This window comes from Echeneis naucrates, chromosome 2 (assembly GCF_900963305.1).
Source record: "Echeneis naucrates chromosome 2, fEcheNa1.1, whole genome shotgun sequence".
Lineage (NCBI taxonomy): Eukaryota > Metazoa > Chordata > Actinopteri > Carangiformes > Echeneidae > Echeneis > Echeneis naucrates.
This window is the reverse complement of record NC_042512.1, coordinates 19,135,869-19,147,768: the sequence shown is the minus strand read 5'-3', so window position 1 is coordinate 19,147,768 and position 11,900 is coordinate 19,135,869. Positions and strand designations below refer to the sequence as shown.

General features: G+C 42.4%; 1 protein-coding gene across 2 annotated transcripts; it reads right to left on the bottom strand.

Moving 5' to 3' along the window:
- Positions 1-5,268: 5,268 nt before the first annotated feature.
- Positions 5,269-11,900, bottom strand: calcrlb (calcitonin receptor-like b). Of its 2 annotated transcripts, none has more exons than XM_029517521.1 (13): positions 11,762-11,900; positions 9,784-9,834; positions 9,529-9,676; positions 9,349-9,459; positions 8,931-9,043; positions 8,755-8,846; positions 8,323-8,434; positions 8,095-8,248; positions 7,959-8,019; positions 7,808-7,874; positions 7,394-7,612; positions 7,100-7,141; positions 5,269-6,950 (listed from the first exon to the last, which is right to left on the bottom strand). In XM_029517521.1, exons 2-13 carry the CDS (start codon positions 9,832-9,834, stop codon positions 6,744-6,746), a joined length of 1,377 nt encoding a protein of 458 aa, XP_029373381.1. In that variant the 5' UTR covers positions 11,762-11,900; the 3' UTR covers positions 5,269-6,743. The 2 variants fall into 2 exon arrangements, with proteins under 2 accessions (XP_029373381.1, XP_029373391.1); XM_029517531.1 differs by having other exon boundaries at positions 9,349-9,456.

Genomic DNA, 11,900 nt, shown 5'->3' with positions numbered 1-11,900 from the left:
GCAGAAACTTTGCTTTGAAAGTGAATTTAAACGAGCTTAGGCATCACTGGAGGTAAACCACCTCACCACCAGAGGGAGACTTTTCCTAGAAGGTGTCCAATCACAGTGAGGTGATTTCACCTGATGTTTCCAGTATGACAATCATGCAGAGGCTTAAAAAAAACAGAAAACTAAGAAATAAATAATCTGAGTTCAATGGTAAGCGGATTCATCTCAGATGTGCTTTGGTGCATCCATCTTGTGTTATTTCTTCAAATGAATCGACACGCTGGTTCACTGATTTACAAAACCAACACAAATGTGTGAGCGCAGCCTGAAAACTCCCTCCTTCATGCTTTTCCCCACCTTTTTTTGGTGTTTGCATGCACGAGGGTGTGTGAGCAACCAAGATGAAATAAAAGAAAATAAAGAGGCAGAGAGAGGGAGCGAGAAGGCGTCCTTACAGGAAGAAACGGAGCCAAAGTTCAGGCAGCACATGTTTCTGGGTCGACCTCTCCTCTCAGCGCTCGGTGAAAGACGTGACACTCTCACCGTTTCCTGCAGCCCGGGCCTCGCTCCACATCTGTCGAGGTGGTCATTTTTAGCCGGGGCTGCTATTTTCATTTCAGTGCACGGAAAAAAAAAAAAAAAAAAAATCTACCACAGAAATAAAAGTATAGCTGAAGGATTCCGACCTGCTTTGTTGAAGCCGATAATCTTGATGTTGGCGGCTACAAGTGTCTGAAATTTACACTTGTGGTACAGAAGTCTTTGTACTTAAAATCAAGAGTCTGGCTGCAAAGACTAATCCTGATTTAAATGTGATTAATTGTAGCACAACCAATCAGTTCCATCAACCCATTTCACAAAGACGCTACAAAGATTAGATCAGAGGATGAAAGAGTCTGCAGGATTTAGTTCAGGGAAATCCATGTCCAGCCAAAATGGTGAGCAGGCTGACTTCGAAACTGGGGAAACTTCCATGTTGGTCTTGTTTTTATGACAAATCAACATATTGGGGATGCTGGCTGACAGAACCTGTCAGCTTTAATTGGCTTCCTGTCAGATAAATCATTTCCTGAGGAAATATACAAGTCTGAGGGTTGAATTCTCCTGCTGCTGCTTTCATCTCTTCTGGCTTGCAGCTACTTTAAGTTCAATTCAGTAATTCTGAGAACAAGCAGGTCAGTTCCACATAATGTTCGTGCCAGCTCGGACCAAATGACGACCAGCGGAGTCTACGACCCTGAGATGACTTGGCAGTGACGCCCAGATCCTGACTCGGGTGTCTCTTGTTCACCGAGGAGCGTCGATGAGATTTCCAAGCTACTCCTTTTCCTTCCTGTGCACCCTCCAACCCCACCTTACTGACGCCCCACCAAAACACTTAAAGAACACAGAGAAAGGATCATGAGAAAGGTTTGACGCCATTAACCTAAATTATTCTTGCTGGCATGAAAGCCCAGGACTTAGAAACGATTCTCACAGTTGAGGGGAAGACATAAATTCTGCTTGTTGTAGCGGGAATGCGTTTAAAAACACATACTGTGGCCTCTAATCATGGGACTGGATGTAAAGTTTCATTTTGACGTTTTCATCCGCTTGCATTATCCCCTGGATGTGCAGCTCCAAGTCCACCGCTATCTGAGACTTCAGAAACTAATTTTACGTGACACGCTCAGATGAAATAAATCCGGGCTCAGTTTTTCCAATCGTTAACTAATAGCAGCTTTATTGGAGTTAACTGATTTTGCTGTAAGTCGGTGAAATTGAGCAGATGGGACAGAAAATAGATTGGACATCAGTCAGTCAATGAAACCGTGCTGTCTTTTCAGGGTGCATTCTGCTTTTGGCTCTACATGGTTAATTAATTCATCACGGCCAGGTTGATATAAGATGTTTCATTATTTCTGTTTTCAAAATTCAGATTTCAGACTGTTGCTGGTGATCTGTGCTCTTTCTTCACACCAGGAGAAATTCACACCCTTCCTTCACTCAAAGAAACGAGTTCCTCTTGAAAATGATAGTTAAACAGTTGATATGGGTGCTGTCTCCCTCTTCACACACACACACACACACACACACACAACGTGACACTCACCCCTCCTCCACCGGCTGAGGTCGAAGCTGATCGAAAGGGAAATGAGCCGCTTTAACATCCCACCTTTTCCCAGATCCTGGGAGGAGCCTGTGCCTGGTGGCAGTGGCAGAACAATGGCAGGAAACTGGGAGAGGAGTGAGGGAGTTCCTGTTGGCAGGACGATGCTGAAGACAGAAGCTGCGTCCCGACTCGTACAAGTAGATACTGGCCCTCTGCCCGGAGCTGTAGGAACTGGGCTCTTTAAACCTGCAATGAAATTATTGTTTGAAATGTTTTCAAGAGTTGGACTCAATGTAGATTTTCTGCTGCCAGATATGAAAAAAAAAGTAAAATTGCTTATCAGGCAAATTAAAGTTCCTTATAAAGGAGATGTGAGCATCATCCTCACAGCTAATGATGCTGCTGCCTCTTATCAGCGAGGTCAGGGTGTTTGGATGGAGGAGTTTTCCAGCTACAGCTTTAAAAGAAGATTCATTACATGACTCAGGTTTATCAAAAGCGGAGCACGACAACAGCGCGTTTAGGTTGATGGGGTCTGGGCTTTGTTTGGACAACTAGAGGGCAGTTTAATGTTCAGGCCAAAAGAACAGCCAACCCTAAAAGACTGTCTGAAAGGTGAACGGTAAAAATGCAGAGCAACACAAAAACGGAGAGCGGAGGAGAAGTCACCAGTACGCGTGAAAACGATCTGAGAACGTGATGAAGTGAAGCAGATTTTATGGCTGACCCGGTGTGCTGTCTGGGAGAGACAGCACAGCAAAAACACAAGAAAAGCCAAAATTAAAACCACAAAACTGCGACCCTCCAAGGTTAAAGAGGATTATAAAAAAAAGCAGCTGTGAGATTGTCTCTGACCTTCATACTTCCATTCCCAAGTGTTTGGTGAATAAAAGCAAAATGCTGCTGGCTGAGCAAACAACGTTGCCATTAAAACCCTCCTTTTAGCAACAACGTCAAATATTTTGACTATCTGATGTAAAAATAAAATGTTTTGCTTTCCATTTGGATTCTGTTGCAGCCCGGTTGAAAGGTCAAAGGTCCACATCCGCAGGGGACAAAAATAAAAGTCCACCAGGATTAGGTCATGCAAAAACCCACAGCAGGGATCTCTCTGGGGTCTTCCTCGTTACGCCCCCCGGCTGGAATTTATGAAATGAGCTCTCTGTGTCACATATTGAGACTTTTGATCATGAAACACCGACCAAGTGCTGACTTCACAGCGCGACCAGCCGCTCAGATAATTCGTGACCCTGCAGGGCTCTGAACGGGCCGAGCAGAGAGCGGCAGACTTCCTGCAGTCCCACCCAGGCCCGGGCCACATTGCTCACCCTAACCCCTGTACTTAACGCCCTCCACGCCCTCCAGCACGACCAAGAGCTCATTCCATTGTTCTGAAGACAGACCATGACAAGCGGCCAGATCAATGCTGCTGACCAGATGCGTGTGCGTACAACAATGCATGACAAAGCCTTGTTTTTTTAGGGCGCTTTAATTCTGCGAAGAGCGAGGATTTCCACGGAGGATGACCAGAAATGACCGGAGTTAAAGTTCCTGGTCAAAAATTGGTCTGTTGTGAAGCTGGTGAAATTCGTTAGAGCTCGCCGGTGACTGGTGATCACCTGATAAGGTAACTCAGCTCATTTACAAGTTTCTGACTGTCTCCAGCCCCTCTGAATTCCTCACATACCACTCCTGCTCTTCCTGGGAAGGCCCTTCATATCTTGTGCAACCGAAGGTTTTCCCGATTGCGGACTTGCAGTCATGACAAATGGGAAACTGGTAGTTTCCTTAGTTGGGAAAGGAAAAATCCAGTTGAATGGTCCACAAACTCAGTCAGCCAGCCACGTTAACATTAATTCAAGGATGAATACAGCCCAAGGTTACAGGCTGCAGACCTTTTCAGGTTAGACAAGTGACATCACATTAAATTAGACACCGCTGTTGGAATATGAGCTTCATGGCAGTTCAGGCGTTTGTCAATGCAAAGGTCTGAGAACAAAAAAAAAAAACAAACAAAAAAACATTTAGTATTCATTCATGCTATTGATGATTTTTGGGACTGTTGAGGATGGTAGAAATGTGCCAAAGTCACTGTATTACACAAGTTATTAACTGCTTGACATTCTGGAGAAAACAGTGCAATGTTGTGCGTCAGCTAGCCAAGTTTATATTAAAACTAAGCGGGAGCAGATTTGTGTGAATATTTTCTGTCTTTCTATCTGCAGATGTATGTTTGGACATTTGGTGCTGTATGAAACAACTTTCCCAACCTGCACAAGTTTCAGCTGAAGCATGCGGAAGTTAAGGCAGTAAACAAGCGTTAGTCATGAGACTGAGGAAGTGTTTACTACCAACAAACCAGAGCAGATGGATCAAGAGTTCAATGGCAGTGTATTCTTAGAAACAGGAAGCCTGCGATACGTCCACGGGTCTGATTTCCACTGAGGTAAATAAAGGACAGTTTTCTGATCAGTAAACAACAGTTATCTTGACTGAACATGCGCAGGTACAGGTTGAGCTTTCTGCCTTATTTTTGTCTCTTTCAAAGGAAACGTGCAGCATCACAAACCACACAGGATACTACACCGTCTCATGTTGATTGAACAGGATGCAAGTTAAAAGCGGCCACTTAAAAACGTCAGATTTGTCATGTTTTCTGCATAAAACAGGAGGGAGGGGATGCTGAAAGTCCTCCGTGGATTGAAGTTATGACTACAACAGGCATGTTGGATAACCGGCCCATTATTGGCAACGATAATCAGTCAGACCATCATTTGTCGTTTCCAGATGGACTTACTCACCAGCTGGAAAAAAAAAAAAAAAAAAAAAAAAAAAAAGAAGGTGCGGGGAAATTTCTTTTACAGCTTTTTAAACTTGATAAATGATGCACTGAAAGGGTAGATATAGCACTTTTCCTTTGGGATTTCCTAATTGTACCTGTCCGTATATGTTTTGGATGAGGAACAGACACTAAACACGCCCTTCTTTGTCTGGAAACAATATTCATTTCAGTGGGAAAGACTTTCTTGGGTCAGACGAGGAAATCCCACCCTTAATTAGATATGTTGGGAAAAAAGACAATTACATATTTTCTTCCCTTTGTCTTTGACGAGAATGAATTATTTTAAAACTGAACCGTGAAGTGACGGACTGTAATAGGGAATGAAATAGTGACTCTTCGTACTGAATCTCCGTTAAAAACCTTATCTTTTATTTACAGAATTATTACTTCAGTATAAACAAGCGTCATCAGGACAGAACTATGATACAAAAGTGAGAATGAGCCTGGACTTTGGGAAACACACCTCTAATGTTTTTAACATCAAGTCCAGTTGGGATTAAATATTTTGGTGCCATTTGTTTAAGAAAGCAGTAGAGTAAAGCTCCAGACGAACAGTGTCGCCACGTCCAGTGTAACATACGGTGTACTCCAAACTGAATTCAGGGTTTCTATGACTGCAAAATTCAACACATGTGCTAGTGAGCGTTCTGAAGAACTCTGATACCAATTGCGATGGTTAATAATCCTCACTGTCTTGCAACCTCCTGATCTAAACCTCAGCTTGTTTGTTCTTTCAGCGATTTGCAACATCAAAATACTATTTGAGCACTACAGACCGTACTTCCTGAATTTGAAGGCCGAAACCAGCAGCTCTTCACTTTTCTGCCCTGACAGGAAGTAAAGTGCTCCAATCCAACTAGATAGTAGTGGTACTGGTGACGCTATTTTTAAGTCAGTTCCTGCTGGGTTCGATGTGCTAATCTAAAAACCTGTAAGATGAAATGTCTTTATCATGAACTGATCTGTGATTTGTGTGTTTGACTGCACGGCTGACAGCGATGCCTCTAAATGAGCGGAGAAAATATGCAAAGTACACAAAAGGGCAGCCTAAATACAATGAAGTGATTCATAGTTTGTGCCTTGATATGTGTCAAACTCATACACAATCACAAATATGTACAAACACAAGCACTCTTCACTCCCTGTTCTCCCTCACAAGCATCTCTCCAGCATTTTGGAATAATTAGATATGAAATGTAAAACAGCGAAGTCCAGCTGAACACAAATCTGGACCATGTAGGCTTCCGTTCCTGTCTGTCATTATATGGTTGATTATTTTCTACATTTTCCTGCCCGCCACAGAAGTCACACCTGACCTGCTGCTTTGAGTCTACTTTCAGTCTGTCACCTGTGCTCAGCCTTCAGTGAGCTGCAAACTAACGTGCAGCAGACTCAAACTCAGATGTTTGCATTAACCCACAAAGAAGATCCCCTCCACATTTACGTGCCCAGACAATCTGGACAGCTCAGCAGAAGCTTCTTGCTCTTCAAGTTTATTCCACGTGATCCAAATTGATGATTGCTGCTGAGGCTGGTTGATTCATGTCCATCAACAGCCCCTTTTGAGTATATTAGGATCTGTGTTCACAAGCTCCTTCTGTTTTGTTATATTGGTGAGAGAAACCTTTTTTGGGGGGGTGGGGGGTGAAAAATGTTAAAGTTACAAAGCTACTCAGTTGTCATGAACAGTAGCAAGACTCCAAGTAAACGGCCAACATCACTCTTCGTAACACCTCAGGAGGAGTCAAAAAACTAAATTGAAAACTAAAAAAAAAAAAAAAAATAAAAATAAAAATAACCAGTCTTTGCTGAGGGCCACCTTCACACGAAAGGGCTGTCCAGTCTCAGGATGTCCGGGTAGCTCTTGCCATTTGTGCGCTCTGTGTGGCTTTCGATGCTGTAGCAGCGGTGGACCTCTGTGAGCGAAGACGCCACGTAGGAGGCCGGGCGGAAGAAGTCGGCGTTGGAGAACGTGCCGCTGAGCTGCATCCGCTGCTGGTTCCAGTGTCTCCGCAGAACACTCTGGACCTGGAAGGAGACAAGGAAGACGACATGGCAGACAGGTTAAGGAGGTCACACCGTTGTGAGGGGGAGAGGAAAAAAAAAAAAAAAAAACTAAACTGCACATATAATAAAATAAAAATTCAAACCGTCATGCTGAAGGAAACAAATCTCACCTCGCCGTTAAAGAAGCAGAATATTGTGGAAACCAGGAGGCCCTGTGGTGGGAAAATAGAAAGTTTGAGAAAATACTCAAGAAGGGAAATCCTTTAAGCTGAAACAGCTGCAGAGGTCCACAGTGTCTCATATTTGTGTTCTTCGCCTGAATTTTTTTATTTATTTCTTTTTTGGAACCAGCACTGCAACATACAGAATATTTCCACATGGATCAGAACTCAGGAGGGCTTTTACTCATGCAGACTTCTCTTCAGTCTGTGTGGCATCTATCTGAATCATGATGGCATGCTGACCTGGTAATGCATGAGGATGTTCATGATGTACTGGTAGATCTCGAAGGCGAAGTTTCCTTGGGGCTTGTAGGGGACCAGGACGAACTGGATGCCGAGCAGAGGGATGAGGATCAGGGTGGCTCTCACTGCCCTCATGTACAGGCTGGACTCGGCTTGGTGCGTCACTCTCAGCTTGGTGATGAGAACCCGAATGATGTTCAGGAGGAAGAAAAGGTTCACCTGGAGTCAAAAGACAAGACATGAAGAGGATGGAATGAAAAAGATGAAACTGTATGATCAAAAGGTTAATCTTTTCCACCAGCCTTAATCTTGATGATGGCCCAAGGTAAGACTTTATTACACTTTGACTTAATTATATCTACGTTCCCCCCCAAACGTCTTCCTGGTCTGTTATGGTTCTGGATCAGGACTCACCACCAGAGCAGAGCAGATGGGGCCATGGATGATGTAGAGCAAAGCAGTATCTGAGCTGATCCAGCAGCTATGAAAGCAAAAATTTTAAATCACTATGTGGAAGGAATGACTTCATTTAATACTAGTGTGTGGATGAAAGGTGACAACTCACTTGTCGTTGTAGTAGAATTGGCGTGCTATCGAATGTATCACCGACGGCACCAGTGGAAAACCTACAAAACCCAATTTGGAGCATTTGTGGGGTTTGAGTTGCGGATGGAGAGATATCTGCGTGGATCCTTACTCACCCCACCCCAGCAGGTAATACCAGATGAGATGTTGCTTTTCTGCAAACACAGCCACCACAATGAGAGTGTGCAGGTAGATTCCTTCACACAGCATCCAGAAGTAGTTGCAGCTCATCAGATACATGTGGATGAACATGATCAGCTTACAGCTGGCCTGGAAGGAGGGAGGAGGAAACGTGAGCACGTGGACTTCTGGAAGCTGACAGACAGAAAAGTCTGATCACTCACAGAGCCGTCCATGTGGCCTTGTTTTTTCAGCCAGATGACGGTGATGACGGAGTTCAGCACGAATGAGAAGAAGAGGTTTTTATGGAGCGTTATTCTCTGGCAGCTCAGACTCCTGAGGGACATGACAGGCAATGGCATTTTATTAGCATGAGTTAGGCCAGCCACAGATTAGTCTCCAATAAGTCAACTTATGGTGACAGACACAAAGCTCTAAAGTAAACAGTATACATTAAGAGAATGATTTACGATTTACATTATCTGGACCAAAATATTTGTTTCTTCAGTCCTGGTGTCCTGTTATCCTGTAACAGTAAACTAACCCTTTGATGGAAAATCATTAACATATCAACCCTGATTAAAGAAGCTTTGTTAGAAGTCTGCAGCAAATTCTTCAACACATACATTTCATATAAAAAGAAGTGTAACACTTACTTAAAATAGAAGAATATTCCTAAAGATATGAGCAAAGACACCAGAGACAGTCCTTGACCAATCATGACCAGGTAGAAGTGAGTCATGACCACCTGAAATAAAACGCACACCACTCAATATTTTCTGCAGACACAATCGATGAAGCTGCTCTGGTTTGTGTGTGTATTCCCTCTGACCTTCGTGTGATGTGGAGCGCTGCTTTGGCAGTTTGAGTAGTTGGTCCACGTCCTCTTACTCTCTGGGTGGCGCCCCCACTCACCGCTCTCTGTGCAGACCTTGAACGCCATCGCTGAGAACAAATTTTAGATCAGTGGAAGAGACTAACATCTGAATATTTTGATTTTTATTTCTGTTATCGTATGAGTCCGTTTGATTAATACAACCATAAATAAAAATCTACATTTACATTCTTCCAGTACAAATCAAACCAGATTTTAGTTAGTTGCCTCTTAATGTCCCAGCTTCAATGCACAGACAAGATCAGTTCTAGTTTTGTCGTCAACATAATGGCTTGATTTTTACACCTTCAACTTTTGAATGAACGATAACGATGACAGTGTATCGATGGAAATCAAGAAAGGCTGAGAAATCTACCAGAAGTGTCAAAGTCGTCATAGTAGTCTGGACAGCTCTGGTTTGCAAGGCCCGCCTCAGTTGCATCCCAACACAGCCATCCATCCCACGTTGTGTTGCACACCGGCCCTGCTGTGAGGAGGATGCACACAGTAATACAGAAACGTAACAGTCTACCACAGTCTGTGACGTTCTCCTCACCTGCAGCTTTCGATGGACGGTGCGATTCTTTTATCATCTGCTGGAAACATTCGTACTGGGCTGTGAGAATTTTGGTCCCTATAAAGGGATGTTCTTCCGGATGCGCCGCGTGTGAATTATTGGTGGAGTTTGCCAACACTACCAGACACTAGAAACAAAATGCAACTTTAAGAGACCAATTTGTTTGAGGGAGGACCTTGAAATTTATTAACTGTTCCCAATTCCTAAAAACAGCATACATCACATCAAAGTTACCTTCTTGAAGGAGCACAACAGCAGAAGAAACAGAACGCAGCTCAGGTCCATCTATGGAATATTAACACTGTTATCTATAAATAAAAATAATAAAAAACGTACACAAAGGAGACACACTGAGGACTCCCCTTCTCTCAGAATGATGTTATTTTTACACAATGTGGAGGAACAGGTAAAAATGTCAGCACCATCCCAAATAGTTCCCCCACCGAGTTCAACAGGAATGATGCTTCCTGAGTGGCAGCAGCTGCTAACATGATCCAGAACTCCCTGATTTAAGTTCTGGTACAATCTGAAATGTGTTATTTCATTTGTATTTTTTATAATTTATTTCTAAACTCTTAAATCTTGCCAATGTTTTGTTTATTAATGCTCACATGTTGTAAATAACTAATTTTATATAAAAATTATAAAAAGATGCTGTTAATGCAAATATTGCTGTGAAAGTCACAAATTCCATCCTATTTTTACTGAGATGTAACCTCTGCCTCAGAAAAGTAATGTAAACAGCAGTAAATCTATAGCTCTGATCCCATGTTTTTATTTTATGATGGCAGGTTTCTCCTTTTTGTGCATGGGGGGTTACAGTCGTGTCCTTTAGCTTCCTCTGTTCCACACAGCTTCCTTCCTGCATGCTTATTATGCCTGTTGAGCAATTTTAACCAAGGAGCAGCTAAAAGCTGTCAACATGGCAGATACAGAAAGAGCATGTGCTGCAAACCTGTCCAGAAATAACTGTCAGCTCACTGAATGTTTTATATGCTGATCTAAATGTCAAGCAGTCAATAATAGACATCAAATGGAAACGTTTGGAAAACTATGAGTTTGTTTTGCCAGCATGAAGAGTGTCCTGCTTTGATTGGATGGATGTACCGACGGCCGCCAGTGACACTGTCTACATTTGATCTACTCCCTCAAGAACTGATTCACGATTGTGTTCAGGTCTTTCTAACGATGTCAAATTTGAATCCTGCATGGAGCTCGACAAATAGGAACACCTCAATAAGACAAGAGCGCAACAATAATTTATTCATGAACCATTTGCAGTTAAGAGGTTCAGCATATTGATCGCACCGACAAATACAGCCGCTCAAAAGGGTTTTAGAAACAGGCAAGGAGTTCAGCTATTTAGGTATTTAAGGATCAGTTTAATATCAGAAAACGCCAAATAGGCATTTTTGATTTCTGAAGAACTGTGGTGAAATTACTGGCTGAAAATTATATAAAAAAGGCCCAAATGTAAGAGGATGCTTATATGTTGCATGTTGGACACAGACCAAGAACATTTCTCCATATCTAGCTCCTCTGACTGTTTATTCAGGAAATCTGTCAGTTTATGAGATAAATTTCTTCTTGAACACACCCAAAGACAGTATCTCCCTAATGACACTTAATAACTCATCATGAAGTTACTCCCTCATTATGTGGGCCGTCTATGAGAAACACAGACCATGAAATTCCTTTTCACAGCTGTACAGTTTGAGCAGCCTTTTGTTGTTAGGTGTGACAAAACGGTGGGATGAACAACACTGTTTCTCTTCAGATCAATATTTAGGACCTAGTTCAAAGTTAATTTACATGAAGAGCGCCTGAAGAATTATAAAAAGTTCTAATGTGGAAAAAGATCCAGTAGAAATTTTAAGGTTGAGGAATGTTTCAAAGAATTCAGGGCATTATTGCTTTTAAAATAGTCTTGGAACAAAATTCATAGATGGTAGTTTTTTTTTTTTCCAATATTTCTTTTTCAACTGAACGACACTGCAAAATATATTTAATTCATGATTTTTTTTTTTCCTCTACCATCTAATATCTTACTACTCAAATGTACATCCTGCAACACACAGCATAGTCTGAAGGATAAAGTTCTGGATTCAATATCACTCTTCGGCGTAAACATGTGATCTCCTGTAACCAAAGTGTTTGAACAACAATCATGTGGCCTACTTTCTGTAAAACTGCAAGTATGAGAGAAACTTACCTTTGGGAGGAACAGAAGGATGACTAAAATGCAGCGTGGAAGCGTAATCCTTCAGGATCTGCAGGGAAAGAGGACAGAACAGTGTTTGTGGTGTGCTCAGGAGTAGTCCTTCAGTGTGTCTGTTTCACACCAGAGTCAG